At 40.8% G+C, this 17,118-nt stretch overlaps 1 protein-coding gene across 7 annotated transcripts in view; it reads left to right on the forward strand.

Moving 5' to 3' along the window:
• DOCK4 (dedicator of cytokinesis 4) overlaps positions 1 to 17,118 on the forward strand; it is a 422,159-nt gene that overhangs the window by 362,811 nt on the left and 42,230 nt on the right. For all 7 annotated transcript variants that reach the window (XM_064575038.1, XM_064575039.1, XM_064575040.1 and 4 more), the window contains 4 exons: positions 3,617 to 3,710; positions 12,321 to 12,469; positions 14,163 to 14,249; positions 16,038 to 16,142. In XM_064575038.1, coding sequence (XP_064431108.1) covers positions 3,617 to 3,710; positions 12,321 to 12,469; positions 14,163 to 14,249; positions 16,038 to 16,142 — 435 coding nt within the window. The remainder of the gene's footprint in view (positions 1 to 3,616; positions 3,711 to 12,320; positions 12,470 to 14,162; positions 14,250 to 16,037; positions 16,143 to 17,118) is intronic.

Below are 17,118 nucleotides of genomic sequence, written 5' to 3' on the forward strand. Positions count from 1 at the left end.
AAATTAAATATTACATAAGGAAGACAGGCTAAACCACAATTGTCCTGGAAAAGTAAATTGTATGAAAATGTCTCATCACTAACTGATAAAAAGGATGGTATTCTCACCACAGAACTAAAGAATGACCATACATAGAGACATTCATATATATATATATATATATATATATATATATATATATATATATACCCTATATATGTAAATATATAGGGTATATTGATGCCTTTGAAAGTTTCCCTTAGTCAGATATGAAATACAGGAATATGTGACTGCTTCCAGGTCTAAATTTGTGAGTGCCATGGTTTCTTTTTCTCATATTGCAGAATAGATGAAACTTCATCAGCTATTCTAAGTACTGGTACAGACGTTCTTCTCCTGACTCTAATTGTTGGAATCGCTCACATGCCCTGCTGGTCTCTCTTTGCTGTCACCGTGGAAGTGTCTTTTGCCCCCACCCTCATCTGTCTTGTCCTAGCTCACCGGCTGCAGTCTTTCCAGTCTGTTCTGTCTCTTCCCCTCACAGCCCCTTGTCAAAGCTCAGGACTTCTTCTCTCTTGTTATCAGTTTCCCTAATTTGTGTCCTCACTGCACTCTGCTTCACCTCCGAGTAGATGCCTGTGTCCTTCTTTACCACACCCACTGATTGTTCCACATTTTTTTTTCTTTTCTTTTCTTTATTTTTTTAAATTTTTTTGTTCCACATTTTGAACTCTTGTCCCACATCCCCACCTCCAAACTCGGTCACTAAAAATAGTGAGACTCGAGAGTCCTCTATCCAGCCCCATCTTGTGGTGCGCTTTCTGACATAATTTTTGTCATCAGACCCAGCAGTGACCTCAGGCCCCCAGGCCAGACTCACAAGGTCAGCCCACTCACCTCCCCTCTGAGCCCTCATTTCTAACCTCAAACGTCGTCATTATTAAGTCTTCCCCACTGTCTTGTCTGCTACTGCCAGCCCTTTACCACGTTCGAGATCCTCAGCCTGAGCTGCCTCTGTGTCCCTACCTGTGCATCAGTGTTTGGGCAGAAGAACCAAGTGCTCTGTGAGCTTTCAGTCTTCTTAGTCCATCTGCTTAACCCCAGCTTTTCCCCAACGCTGGCCACAGAGTTGCATAAATAACCTCAAAGGATAACCTTGACCTTTTTCCAGAAGAACCTTCTTCCCTTGTCTCCATCTTCTGCCACAGTGCCTTCTGTGTGGAGGTAAACAGGTACATGCAGACTCTGGGTTCATTTCCTCAGTTGGCGTAACAGAAGAGATCATTTCCCTGGATGACAGAATGAATGCTCTGCCCGAAATATGTGTAGTCCCCCATAGGAATCAGCCAGAGACCTAATAAAATCAGTGGCCCCAGCAGGATTCACTTGACACAAAGAATTTATCCTTTTGGCTTTGCATTGACCAAGAACAGTCTTTATAGAAAATGTTAACATTGTTTTAGAAGATTTTATTTATTTATTTATTTATTTATTTATTTATTTATTTATTTGAGAGAGAGTGAGACAGAGCATGACCTGGGGGAGAGGCAGGTAGAGAGGGAGAAGCGGGCTCCCCAGTGAGCAGAGAGCCCGACACGGGGCTCGATCCCAAGACGCTGGGATCATGACCAGAGCAAAGGCAGGTGCTTAACGGACTGAGCCACCCCTGTGCCCCGAAAATGTTAACATTTTGAAAGCTGTTCTAATTTCAAACTAGCACAAGAATGCTTATTATCAAAGTGCCAAATATGTAACTTTGAAGCTAATCTTTTTAGCTTCTAGTCCATATGGAAAGTTCTTGATGTTTTCCAGTAGTAATATGGTTGTCTTCAGCTACTCACTTCCTCTTAGAGATTTTCCTTAACTCTTTGGAAAGATTAATTCAAGGTTGTCTTCAGGAGAGCTCTGGCTTCCTTCACAAGATTGAAGTTAAACTGTAGTGTTAAATTGGTCAAAATGCATAATGTTTGACATGACTCATACTAGGAAATGCAATTATTGTTTTGTTCTTTGTGTCACAAGTTTTGCCAGACATATGTGAAAAATTCTCATCTGCTGACTGGAGAGATGTTTCTTCTTTTTTTTTTAAGGAGAATTATTCACTTACAGAGTGATCGCTTATTTTGTTCCCCAAAAATGCTGCTTCTTACCAGAAAGCTATTAAAGCAAAGTAAAAAGTCTGCTGTGGGGTTGTTAGACTTGTGTTTATAGTACAACAAATCTTGCTAATTAAAATGATTTTGTTCATAGTAAGAGAGATGTGAATAACATTATTTACTTAGATTTTTAAGGAATGCCAAGATCTATAGGAGACAAGAGGAAAAGGGGGAGGATAATGGTATAAATTGGAAGAAAAAAATCTATGAGGCATTCAACTAAATGTCAGTGTCTCAAGGTTATAAGAGTTCTCATATTGAAGAACAGACACTATTAGGTAGTGGACAGAAGGTACATTTGACAGAAGGTCCGCAGGCTTGAAGCCAAGTGCAAGTTAAGCAACCACATTGGCTCTTTGGTTCATCACCAGAGCCCTGTCTAGCTAATCAGTTTCAAAGATTTTTAGAATTCCTGGTCTTTCCCCCTTAAGGAAAACCTGTCACTCCTTCAGGTCAACTGGATTTATCCCCCTATCACTGCTCATTTTCCCTTCTTCCCCATACCAGCGAGGATCAGTCAACAACAGTGACAACAGTTCAGAGGGCTTGTGCAGCGATTTCATAATGCACAATGATCTGCTAACAATAAGTGCCCCATTTAGAACCTCACGACATCCTGCTTTTGCTGGAACTTAATGTCATGTACGTTTTTGTTCCTATGTTTACTAAGTTCAGTGAGGGCTAAGGTACTTTGTAGGATGTGGTGAAGGAGTACGTGTGGGTGTTTATAGCTTACAGCTTTAAAGAGCCAACATAATGTGTCCAGGTATGTCAAAGTTGAATCTTTCATAACTAATGTTAAAACATTTTAGAGAAGGTTAGTAAGATCCAGATACTTTTTTAAAAATAAAATATCTTCGATAAGCATGCCCCTCTAATAATAGTTTGAAATCTCTTGTTAATAATCCCTTTACTGGAGATTTTGAAACTCCAACACAAGTAAGAAACTCAGAATAATACCTTACCAATAAAGAGCATTTTCATTTACCCTCTTTTATGTGATTCTTCAGGGGAAGAAAAAATGCTTTTACATTATTTTTATTCATCCTTACCTATAGATCTTAGAAACTTTTTTTTTCTTCAGAGCAAATATGTTTACAATTTGAAATTAAGCTATCCTTTGAATATCGGTGCTCAGGTTTAGTAAGCAGATTCATCTGTTATGTTATTTTTAGTATTTTTTTAGTTGAATAGGCAGTAACACTAACAAAAAAATAATAGAGTACCAAAGAAATGTGAGTCACTGGCAGTAACACTCCCCAAGTATTACGAGCTTATCCAATAATTGCTAAGTAATGTTTAACACAGTGTTGCATTAAAAGTATATCACTGGGCCTCCTTCCTTAATTTTTAAAAAGACATTTATATGGAAAAATACATCCATTCTTATAGTTCCAGACACGGAACTTCACAGAGTAAAAAGCAGCTGTTTGCAGGTCTAACTGTTGAGGAATGATCCGTACTTGTATTCTTCTTTACAGAACTTCTATAAGACTGAACTAAACAAGGAAGAGATGTATATACGCTACATCCACAAACTCTATGATCTGCATCTCAAAGCGCAAAACTTCACAGGTAATTCTGTCTTTTGGCTCAGGCTGAGGAGAGTGGGCTGGACACTGGTGTATTATACATGGTCACTCCTTTGCTTTGGATAATTAGAGCTGAGGACTCAAGCATTTGTACTTTGAAATTGAAATTTTTAGTTGGATCTATGTTTCTAGGTACTTCATTTTAATTTATTGGCTTTTTTACTATATCTCTTGGCATTGTTTTTTAGAGGTTGCTTTTGGGAGTACAAAATACATATCTCACTGCTCATCATACTTACAGTTGGTATTTTACCACTTCAAGTTAAATAACATTATGTTGTAGTTGTCCTACGTATTATGTGTGCATACATTGAAAACCCCACCGGATAAAGTAATTTTTACTTTAACAGTTATACCTATTTTAAAGAATTTAAGAGGATTAAATAGTCTGTCAAATTTGTTCATATATTTACTGTTTGTGTTGCTCTTTCTTCCTTCATGGAAGTTCTCAGTTCCTCTTTGTTACTGTATTTATTCAACCTAAAGAACTTGTCTTCATATTTCTTTTAAAGTAGATCCAGTGGTGGGGCGCCTGGGTGGCTCAGTTGTTAAGCGTCTGCCTTCAGCTCAGGTCATGATCCCAGGGTCCTGGGATCGAGCCCCGCATCGGGCTCCCTGCTCCGCGGAGAGCCTGCTTCTCCCTCTCCCACTTCCCCTGCTTGTGTTCCCTCTCTCGCTGTCTCTCTCTGTCAAATAAATAAAAATCTTTAAAAAAAAAAAAAAAAGATCCAGTGGTGAGGGGCACCAGCGTGGCTCAGCCAGTTGGGCGGCTGATTCTTGATTTCTGCTCAGGTCATGATCTCACAGTTGTGGGATTAAGCCCCAAGTAGGGCTCTGGGCTCTGTGCTCAGTGTGGAGTCTGCTGCGGATTCTCTCTCCCTCTCCTTGTCTCTCTTTCTCTTTCTTAAATAAATAAATAAAATCTTTAAAAACAAAACAACAACAAAAAAGTAGATCTAGCAGTGAAGAATTTCTCATTGTGTTCCTTCATCGGAGAGTGTCTTCATTTTGCCTTCATCCCTGAAGGATACGTTTGCTGGATATTGAATTCTAGTTCGATAGTTCTTTTGTTTCAGTATTTGAAAAATGTTGCTGTGCTGTCTTCTGGCCTCCACAGTCATCTAAATTGTGTCCCTGTGTGTAATGTATAAGTTTCTCTGCTTGCTTTCAAGACTTTATCTTTGGTTTCCAGCAGTTTGATTATGATGTATATGGGCATGGCTTTCTTTAAGATTATCCTGTTTGGGTCCATGGTGTTTCTTGAATTTACAGACTTATTTCCTTCACCAGATTTGGGAATTTTCAGGCATTATTTCCTCAAATGTATTTTCTGCACTGGTCCTTCTCTTTTGGAACTAGAAGGGACATGAATGTTAGGCCTTTTGGTATTGTTCTGTAAGTTCTTGGGGATCTGTTCATTTTTTGTCCCAATTTTTCTTCTTTCTTGTTCAAATTAGGTAATTTCTACTGGTCCATTTGCAAGTCCAGATTCTTCTGTGCCATTTCCATTCAGCTACTGAGCCCTTCCAGTGAAATTTTAATTTTTGTTACTGTATCACCTGTTTCTAAAATTTCCTTTCCCATTTTTGCTTTTTTTCTTTTCTTTTTTTTAGCTTCCATTTCTTTGGAGGGAAATTGTATCTTTCTGTTCAAGAGTGTTCCCTTTTACTTTAAGGAGCATGGTTATAATAGCTGCTTCATAGTATTTATCTGTAAATCCAACAACTGAATCTTGGGATTGGCATCTGTTAATTGACTTTTCCCTTTGAAACTTTTCAGTTATCCTGTTTCTTTGAAGTCATTTGGGGTTGTTTCATGAACATTTTGAATATTATGAGACTCTGGGTTCTGTTAAAACCTTCTGGAGAATGTTGAGGGGTTTGGTTTTGTTTTGTTTTGTTTTAATTTCAGCAGACAGTCCGGTTAGATTCAAACCTCAAGTCCTAAACCACCTTCTGAAGGTTGTGATTCCAATGTCCACTTAATTTTCAAAGCCTTCGCCGTACTGTTCTGGTCTGTCCCGCATATATGTCACCCAGGGAGAGCCTGGGACCTAACCAGGAGTCTGTACCATAGTTCATTTCTCAAAAGCTTTGTTATGTTGATTCTGGTCTGTTCAATGTACGTGCAACTTGCAAGTGAGCCCAGGACATCATACACAACATTTAAAAATCCCTTTCTCTATGTGCCTCCTCTCTATGATCTTCCTCACTTTTCCTATCTCCCAAGGGCTCCTTTTCCTAGCACTCTCACTTAATCGGAGCCAAATTAGTCAAATCCAAGACTTGATCCTCCCCACACCGTGATGCATTCCCTATAGCTGGTCTTCCTGGGGGCCAAGCACTGAACATAAAAAAGCCGGAGATGCCTCTGCTTCCACTGTGAAGCCTTCCCTGTGTGCACTGCAGCTTTGTGCCATGTTCCCAGGACTTGGGGGGAGGCTAGAAGGTCAAAAGGACTCCATCCCGCAGAAGGGTCCTCTTCTCAACCCTCTGACCAGAGGAAATTTCCTGGGAGCTTTTCTTTCCGTTTCCCTTTGTGGTTCCAGGAGACCAGGACGGCAAAGCCAGGAGATATGAAAGGCAAAAAAATAAAAACTGCGAACTCACTATTTTATGATCATTCTTTGAGTATTGATTTTCTTACTCTGCCCACCTTCTCTTATTTACTCTTCAGAATCCTCCAAGAGTTACCTTGTATATCATGCCTAGGGTTTTTAGTTGGGGAAGATACGATACAAGGTGCTCACTACATCGTAACCAGAAAAGAACCCTTTAACTGGATGTAGGAACTATAAATCTGAGTCTTTTGCCTCACCGTTCTTCCCAGGAACTCCTGAATTGTGGTCCTTCCTCCAGCTTTAAAAGAAAGCAATCCTTTCTGAGATGGTCCTTGTGTGGCCAGATTTTAAATAATGCTTCCAGCTAGTTTCACTGTATCGATTAACAGCATCACTCTTTTCTCAGTGTGGAGATCTTGATGTTCTCTTTGGTATTTCTGAGCCTCCCTCAAATAATCAGTCACCATGTTCTGTTGATTTCCCTTCCTAACAATCTCTCAAAACCACGTCCTTTTCATTGTTCCCACTCAAGCTGCCTCCATTAGGCCCTCATCATCTCACACCTGGGCTGTTTCTTAATTAGCACCAGAGCAGGGGACAGAAACTATAGCCTGCAGACCAACCACCTGATTTTGTGAAGAAAGTTTTATTAGAACTCAGCCACACCCACTTAAGCGGCCATGGTCTGTGGCTTCTTCTGTACCTACAAAAGGCAGAACTGAGTAGTTGCAGTGACCATGTGGCCTGCAAGCTAGATTATAAATCGTTATAAGTTATTATAATTATAAAGTTTTTACTGTCTGGCCCTTTAAGACAATTTCACCAGCCCGTTCTCTAGATATAACTGTTTTCAGTTGGTATCTTCTACAAAAAAAAAAAAAAAAAGTTCAAACTCTTTATTCAAGGTCCATCATAATAAAACCAACACCTATCTCTGCAGCCTCATCTTACCACTTGGACTACATTCCTTGTCTCCATCCTTCAGGGAGTGTGCTTTTACCATCTTTTCCCGGAATTCTTTTCCTCTTCTTTCCCACGGCAACTCCATGCCCCCCCATCACCCCTCTCCCATGGGCTGAGTTCATGATTCCAACTCTTTTTCCATTGCACCTTTTTCAGGCTTCATTAAAGTACCTACCACATTGGGGCACCTGGGTGGCTCAGTTGGTTAAGCGACTGCCTTCGGCTCAGGTCATGATCCTGGAGTCCCGGGATCGAGTCCCACATCAGGCTCCCTGCTCAGCAGGGAGTCTGCTTCTCCCTCTGACCCTCCTCCCTCTCATGCTCTCTGTCTCTCATTCTCTCTCTCGCAAATAAATAAAATCTTAAAAAAAAAAAATACCACGTTGTTTTTAACAGTTATATAAGAGGTGTGTTTGTGTGTGTGTGTGTGTTTGTATGTATATGTAGGTAGATAGCTAAAAGGTGAATTCCTTGAAGACAGAGATGATGTTTTCTTCTTAGTTTTCTCATTTCAGTGCCCAGCAATGTGAGTTTTTTTTCTTTAGAGAGAGAGAGCGAGCACACGTGCGCAAGTGGGGATAGGGCAGAGGGAGAGGGAGAGAGAGAATCTCAAGGCCTGACACCCAGCGCAGAGCCTGACACTGGGCTGGATCTCACGACCCTGAGATCATGACCTGCACCGAAACCTAGAGTCTGATGCTTAACTGACTGAGCCACCCAGGTGCCCCTGCAACATGAGATTTAAATAAATGCATCACCAATAAGTTTACTCAGTTAAATTTTAAGACCTGCAGAGATTTTTCTCCTTCAATATTGATATTCCTGAGTCACTAAGGAAGTCCCAGTATCTCTTCACACAGATGTGTTGATGGTTTTGGTTAGACTAAAATTTTGGAGGTATGTTGTCTGAGAGTTTAAATGACTATTTTTATAGTAGTTAGTAGCCAAATTTTGAGAGAAATGGTGAGCCTAGTTTTTATAGCTATGAAAACTACCTAGTGGACTTATTTTAAAGTCCATTAAAGAAGAAATGAGGGAGGGAACTAAGGACAAGCTCTTCCAGCTACATAACTGTTCTCTGAAACAGAGTCCAAATCTGTCTGATTATATTTTAGAAATGGGCAAATAGTTTTTCTTTAATTTGTTTACTGAACTTGCGGTATTTATGTTCCCCAAAGTCATAAGAAATAAGTCCTCCTCCCCTGCAACATTTTACTCATCACTCCTCTGTCCTCATTTTTATGTGTCCTTGAAGAAAGTGAAATTAACGGGGAAACTTTTCTATCTTTATAGGATTCTGTTTAAATGGCTTTAACCCTTTGCAGCCTTTTGTGACAGTACTCTCCATTCCTAATTCATCTCTAGTCTTCTCCTATGGTTTTTTCTTGTCTCATGTGGATGTCCTCCCTGTACACTTGTCAAGATGATGGAGCGAGATGGCCCATGTTTAATTATGCGGCGATGCCTTTTGTCCAAAATTCTAAATACTTTTTAAAAAGATGGCTGGAAATTTGGGATGTGATTCATTCTTCCCTCTTCAATACATACTATTGTCTTCTTAAGATGCAGAAGAATAAATACCCGATGTATTGCAATAAAACATCTACAGTTTGCTAATGTGTTTAAAATCAGCCTCAGTAGTCTCCTGTGTCGGTCACGCCTCCAAGGTATATCTATGTGCTTTCACGTAAAGTTTCTACAGCTTCCTTCACACACACCATTGACCCCTGAGAGACATCATCCTTTTCCGGAATCAGATTCTGAGACAGCTGTCATTTATTCCACACCTTTCCATGTCACCATTCAGTCATTGGTCAGCTTCTTCTGATGGCTTGCCAATCCCTGCTTGTCCTTCCAGACTCCACAGGGGCACACCCACCCCTCATCTTCTGTCTCACCCCTGAACCACCCCAGGGCAAGCATGATTTGGAAAGCAGTTGAGATGGACTAAAAACCCTTCACTGCCCCCAACCCTTGTAGTTTCTTTTATTATGGTGAAATATACACAACATAGAATTTACCGTCTTAACCGTTTTTACGTGTACAGCCCAGTGGCCCGAAGTACGATTCCCATGGTTGAGCAACCATCCCCGCTCTCGGTCTCCAGAACTTTTTCATCTCCAGAAACTGTGTACCCATGAAACAGTAACCTCCCATTTTCTCCTCCCCCCAGTCCCTGGTATCCACCATTCTACTTTCTGGCTCCGTGAATTTGACCTTCATGGCCCTTTCAGTCACTCCCTGTGGGCAGCTGAAGGCTTCAGCCGGGGGAAGGGGTTCGCTTGGTCCTTTTCATCCTTTTCACTAGGAGATGATTACTCGCAAGGGTATTTTTTGAGTTGTCGGGTACTGGGGGAGACACAAAAGAAATCTGAGAGACAAAAGTGATCATTCTAGAGCTGTGTATTAAGAGAAGAGGGAGTTATTCAGCAGTGCAGGGCCAAAGCTTGAAGGAGCGGTCGGTAAGATGCTGCAGGAGTCACCCATGTGGTAAATGAAGGGAACCATGGATTATTCACACAGACAGAGGAACAAGGACACACAGAGGGCTTTCTTAGATGCTTGGCATTTATTGTAAGGATATGTGGGGAGTTAAAGATCAGGAAGTCATCTCAGGAGGTCTCAGAAAACTAGAAAGCTGTTCAGATACAGCACAGATTTGACCGTCATTATTATCATTCTTGTCCCGTCAAAAGCCGTCTTCCTTGGCAACCTGCATTGTGGCAATTCAGCTCTGTTTCTGCATCCGCCAATTAACCAATACCCTTTAGCCGATACTCTCCTCTGTCCGTGTCACATACAACTGCGACAAGATAGAATTTGATTAGTGCCCATGAAAACAGAAGGTACCTCTGTCCCCGTTTGGGCAGCTTTCTGGTACAGCTGCCTCCGGATCAGGATGCATCTTGTTTCATTCAGCAAAAGCTGATGATGGGGTCAAGGGGCTCCAACCAGGGAGGCTGGAGGCTTCTTAGGAGAAACATCGGTGAGCTCCTTCTTACGTGTACTATGAGGAGGGACAATGGGGAATGTGAGCAGAGGTTGGTAGGGACCAGATCATGGCCAGCCTTCTCTGTCCCTTTAGGAAGCCTACGTTTACTGTTAGCTACTGCGAGTCACCGGCTACTTTGAATCAGGGGAGCAATATGATCCTTTGCAGTTGAAAGATCATACTGGTAACCATGTGCAAACTGAACAGAGGGGAATAAGAGACTGCTGGTGGGGTATGAAAGCTTTTGCAGTTATTGAAGCCAGGAGACTAAGCTCACCAGGGGTAATTAAGAAGAAAAAAGGCCAGAGCCTGTGCCTCACAGGACTTCCACAAGTTAGAGGCAAGAGAAAAGTGATAGGGACCCAGGCCTTTCTTCCTACAACTACATTTTACACACTGAGATGGCCAAATCATAGTAATAGGACTTAACCTGCCACTTTAGAGCTTTACGTGTAGTTACTCTTAAGGCAAATAAATGAAGATTAAGAATGACTATTTATTGATATTTTGTGAAAAGCTACTATTACATCTTTTTTTTTTTTAAGATTTATTTATTTATTTTAGAGGGAGAGAGCACGAGCGGGAGGGGCAGAGGGAGAAGGAGAGAGAATTTCAAGCAGACTCTGCGCTGAGTATGGAGCCCCACGTGGGGCTGGAGCTCATGACCCTGAGATCATGACCCAAGCTGAAATCAGTAGTTGGACACCCAACTGACTGCGCTACCCAGGTGCCAACTATTACATCTTTTAAGAGACATACAGGGATGGTAATTAAATGGATTAATAACATAAGGGTTTGTCTACTTTATTCCATTTAATAAATGAGTTGGCTATTCTAATATTAAAGGAAAAAATAATTATTGGAGTCCTTCATCAGTGACAATGGAACCGTGGTTCCTATTGATTTGTTTGGCCATATTTAAGATTCAGGAAGAGACCTGCAGAATGGCAAGTACTCTATGAAATGCACTACCTGTCAACTGTGCTTAAGCCTATGGATTACTATTTCCATGTGTGTATACAGAATATCACCTCTTGGGTGCCTGGGTGGCTCAGTCAGTTAAGCATCTGCCTTCGGCTCAGGTCATGAGCCCGGAGTCCTGGGATAGAGCCCCAAATCGGGCTCCCTGCTCTATGGGAAGCCTGCTTCTCCCTCTCTCTCTGCCTGCCACTCTGCCTACTTGTGCTCTCTCTCTATCTCTCCGTCAAAAAAATAAAAAATCTTTTAAAAAAATATTTTAGAATATTACCTCTTTACATGTTCTCCCAAGAAATCCCAACTGCACCAAACATGTAATGACTTAAGTAACTTTTACTGAAGATTTGTGGGGCCAATTGAGGGTCATACCACACAACACACAATAGTCGTCTCTCTCTGTGTCTCTGTCTGTCTGTCTCTCTCTCTCACACACACACACACACACACACACACACTTCTTACCAACACTTCTGCCCTTTCTAATCCCTCCTCTGTTACTAGATTTTTTTTTTCTTTTTCTTCTCTGTATTTAGCTCCTCTCTGGCTTCTTTGTCCCTCCCAAATTCTGCCTATACCCTAGCCCTGCCACCAAACACTATTTTCAAATTTTTCAGGCTTTTATTATCAAAAAGAATTTAATTACCATTTTTTGTTTCCTAATCACATCCTTTGGAAGATGCCCATAGTCTCACCCCAAGGGATTTACCAGTGAACTTCCCCAACAGTCAAAGGCATGTCTCCCTATTTCTTTGAACAAGCTCCAACAATATATCCTTAAACATTTTTATTATGCCAGCAGCGTACAGGCATTGTAGAAACAAGGAAGAGGGATGGGAAGAGAAGGCAAGAAAGAGAAAGAGAGAAGTGAGGGGAAGAATGAACATAGGGAGCCAAAAGATGAAATACAAATCTCTGATAATTCCATCTTCCAGGGGGAAGTCATCACTCACTAACTGGCTCTTGCATATATCCTGAACATTTTTCTTCATTATCATGAAATTCAAAAAATATTTTTTCCAATTTGCCCCAAACCAGCCACATTGGAGGGGAGGCTGTTCAGGGGTCCTGTCTTGATCATTGCCTTCCCACTCAACTTTCAGAGGCTGCATATACTCTCCTGTTATACGATGAGCTGTTGGAATGGTCCGATCGGCCCCTCCGGGAGTTCCTGACCTACCCTATGCAGACAGAATGGCAGCGCAAGGAGCACCTGCACCTGGCTATCATCCAAAATTTTGACCGAGGCAAAGTAAGTAGCCCTACCCACCCACGGCCTCTCTCAAGGTGGTCTGCTGGTGTCATGTTACCTTTCATTTATAGTTTTTTCATGCCCACCTCAAGCCAGGCACCCTCAGATTTTAATGTGCATTAAAAACACCCAGGAGTTTGCTGAAATTCCCAGGTCCCACCTCTGGACATTCTCATTGGGCATGTCTGGCATGGGGCAGGGGATTTTGTGACTTGAACAAGGACTTGAGATTGCAATGTGTACAAATTGGGGGCTATACTCTGAAAAACACTGGTCCGTAGGTTTTGACACCCAGGTATCCTATTCTCTGAAAAACCATTATCACCCCTCACCTACCTCCCCAGGTTAGCATGTATTCTGCCCCATTCCACCCCATTCCACTTTTTTGGTAAGGCAAAATAAATGAAACTAACTTTGTTTAAAGAATGTTATGGCATCCCGTCATAGTTTTAAGAGATGCCACGGGGTATCAAAAAACCTCACTGACTTGATGATGCCATTCAGCCCATTACCTCACTCCACCCCATCTCCCTCTTCAAGGTCTTGCAATACCCTTTAGGAAGACTTAAGAATCTGACAACAGTTGTTTATTTGATTTGAACATTTGGATGCTTTTGGTGTCTTCGATTTAAATATATCTCTCAAAATGCCAAGGTTAAACAGGAGACTAAAATACAAACAGTTGCTGTCATTCTTTTACAAAATATAATTGCATAATTTGATGCAAGGAAATTGCCTCTTTCCTATCCTCCTTTATTATGTCCCTAAATACCCTGACATATCATTTGTTACATTAATAGCAAGGAAATGCCTTTGCATCCTCCTCCGGTGAAGTTTCCATCTATAGGATAAGTTGTTATAAAATCCCGGTTCTGCTTATCTTGGCCCTTCTAAGGGGTTTTTGCTTAGATCGGGAGTTACAAACTATGGCCCCTGGGTCAAATGGCTCACCACCCACCATTTTTGTACTGCCCACATTCTAAGAATTGCTTTTACATTTTTAAGTGTTTGAATGATACCACAAGGAAAAGAATATCTGACAGATGAAAATTACATGAAATTCACATTTCAGTGTCCCTAGATGATAGTTTTATTGCAACACAGACAAGCTTATCCATTTTGGCTGCTTTTGTGCTTTAATGGTGGAGTTGGGTAGTTGTGACAAAGCCTGAATTATTTACTGTGTGGCCTTGTGCAGAAAAGTTTGCTGACACTTGGGCTAGACGAAAGAATTTTTGCATTTCTGCTGAGAGTAACCAGCTGGGTTAGATCCTCACAATTTACAAGTGCAATTGAGCCAAGCAAGGAATCCAGCTGTGGATAATTGGGCCTTAGGGGTCAGTGGTAATTCCCTCCTTAGCACCGAGGGCCCATTTATTCATCTACTTGGCCATGGTGGAACTGTAGTTATTTCAAGATGATGATTCTGAAATGACACCGGAAAATGTTTCCACACCATATGTTAATGCCTGTTGTGGTGGATTATATTTTCTCACTTCCTAAGGATTTTTAATAATTTACATGTTCATTGCATGCTGTTGTCAAGCTTAAAGTGGTAGTGATACTATTAAAGGTAGATTATAAAGATTAAGAAGTAAGGCTTGATGATCTGAAAGCAGTCCCACCCTGACCTCTGGGTGAAAATAAGTAAATGTCGTGGGCATCAGCATTTATATCATTCGTTTGTCCACAGTGTTGGGAGAACGGCATCATCTTGTGCCGGAAGATTGCAGAGCAGTATGAGAGTTATTATGACTACAGAAACCTGAGCAAGATGAGGGTAAGGAACCTGGATGCATGCTAATCAGGCAATGGCATCCTTTTTTCATTAACTTTCCAGTATCGTTCTATAAAATTAACTCTGTGATCATCTCGACCTGTCTTGCAGAAAGCTTTTTTAAGAGAAGTCTTTCCTCTGCAGCATACTCAGCTATTTATACAGAGAAATAGCAAGTGCTTCTGATTAGTAAACAGAAGTGAGCCTTTGATCTCTTCTAAACATCACATCTGAAATGTAAAATCTAATCCATGATTAATTCTTTTAGTTTATTGAGGAGAAATCTCCACACTGTTCAAAGAGCTTCTCACTTGTATGCAGATCTGTACCACAAAAGACTATTCTTAGTCCCATAATCTGCACAGCAAAACAGTAGGCATGGCTAGCTGACCCATTTCTGTTTCAGGGCTAAATTCTATAGGTGTCATCTCTCCTTAGCTTCAGCAATGTGTTTTACGTTGAACGTGAACCAAGGTCTTAGTACCCAGGAGCTCCGGGAGTTCAATATTCCGTGTCCCTGAGCCAAACGTTTTGTCCCTTCTTTTCTTTTCAGGTTCAAATGGGTTGCTCTTGCACTCTGAGCCCTTACTCTTAAGAGCCATGAGCATTTTGTGTCCTCTTATCATACTTAAGCTCTGCAGGGTTTCTAAAATAGGAAGAAGATTATGATGTTGCCTTTTAATTCTGAGGTAGTGGTTTATGAGATGATATTGTCAACCCTTAACAGCTCATAAAATCCCTTACCCCACACGTAATTCATTCAGCCTGTAGGAACTGGTCCTGTGCTGCCGGTGTAGTATTTCATGCCAGTGGTTCAACAATGTTTCTCCCAGCATGAAAACCAAAGAGAAAAAAAAAACACCTTGTTTTAACTTCAGTCCATCATGCTGGCTCTGGCAGGCACTGCAGTTTTATATGACAACGTTTCTGTGCTTCTCTTGGCATACACCCCCTGTAACAGAAGCGAGGTTACAGTGTTTACCTGGGAGAGCCCTTGGGTACCATAGTCACTCCGATTTTTATAAACCCAAAGCATTACATTTCATGCCAACTGCTCTTTGGGGTGCTGTTACTGGGGGCGGGTGGGGGGAGAAGTTTTCAAGAGCAGTATTAGTCTTTCTGCATAAACCCTGGGGATGATAATACCATGAATGGAAAACCATAAGCTTTATGTGCTTCATAGTGCCAACATTGTGAGGGACACACTTAAGAGCTTTCAGCCCAGACAGCACTTTGCGCGATGGGTCTCCTTGGGTTTGGTTTATCCCTGTCCAACCTGTGCAAGCTTGCACCTTCCACATGTCCTGAATTACCATGACCAAGGAGAACCAAATCCACAGGTGAGTACATCTGGCACTAGAATTCTCCAGAAAGATTTGGCCTCTAATAGTTCGTTCATTTTTTTAAATTCATGTTCATATTCATTGTGAAGAAAATACTTTCTTGATAGGCTTTGTGTGTAGAAATTATTTTCTCTGGTGAGAACATGGAATAATATTTGATCCTTTAAAAGCAGGGTCAGCAACCTGTATCCTGTGGACCTGGCAGGACTGAGTAGTTGTGACAGGGACCATATGGCCTGAAAAGCCTGAACTCTTTATTCTCCGGCCATTTACAGAATAAGTTTGCTGTTCCCTCCCTTAAGGCACAGAAAGGGAGTGAAACCTTCTTTTCTGCAAACTGAAAACTACAGTGAAGTTCTCCTTTGTATAGAAGAAACATACTCTTCTATAAATAGGGAGAGCTGAAGGATGAGATGAAATTCTTAGAACTTCTCCTTTGCTTTCCTAGATGATGGAAGCCTCTTTGTATGACAAAATTATGGACCAGCAACGTCTTGAACCAGAGTTCTTCAGAGTTGGCTTTTATGGGAAAAAATTTCCATTTTTCTTAAGAGTAAGTTAAAACACTATTTAATTTGCTGTTATACTTCCAAAATAGATATCCCAGTCAAGGAAACTAAGATGCTTAATGGCATTTTGTCCTTTTAGTACAATAACATCATGAGATTTTTCCTTTAACTTTTTAGTGTGCAGACACCATACTAAATCTAGAATACCTTGTTTTGAATAATTTCCCAAGCTATCAAATAATGATTTGATTTTTCTTGCTAAATTTCTAAATTCACTATCTTATGAGCTGTCTTTGGTAATTATAGCTGCTCCCCTGTGTGATTGATATTTACTCTTCTGTTCAGTCTGTGATTTCCATAGAGTTAGCACTAGAGAAAAATGGCAGGTGATGTCACGTAGCAACTCCCTCCAGAATCACATGAAGAGCCCAGTTAGTGGTTTTGTGAAAAGGTAAATGTCACCCAGCTAAGAGATCCCATTTATTGCTAGTATAAACTATTTCTGCCAAGGAAAATCTTCCAGACATTCGAAAGTACCTAGTGGATCATAAAACATTTGACTCTGTTCTTACCATTTTTTACATTGTGCCAAGTCATATGTTACACGCTTGAAGACTTACCTTAACCCTTTAGGGTATAACATCTTACTTACACTTACTTATATGAAAACACTGGTTGGGAGAGGAAATGTACCTCCCCAAGTAATTAAGGAGAAGTATCTGGAATAATTGAGTGAATTCATTACAAACTTTAGATCTCAGCATACAAATACTTTCGTATTTGTGTTGCCCTGCATCCTGCTTTAACTGCCAGCACATATAAATAAATATAGGATTGGGGTACTTGGAGGAGGAGAGAGAGGAGAAAGATTGGACTGCATTATTTGTTTAATAATCATTAACTTATCTCCCTTTTAGAATGAAAGTTTTATATGTATTTGTTTATTCATATATTTACATATAAAGTTTATATATATATGTATATATATACATATACACTAAATATAGATCTGGAGTCCAA

Source organism: Mirounga angustirostris, unplaced genomic scaffold (assembly GCF_029215605.1).
Source record: "Mirounga angustirostris isolate CCGP_5_RB_7025 unplaced genomic scaffold, mMirAng1.0.hap1 SCAF_12, whole genome shotgun sequence".
In the NCBI taxonomy this organism is placed as follows: Eukaryota; Metazoa; Chordata; class Mammalia; order Carnivora; family Phocidae; genus Mirounga; species Mirounga angustirostris.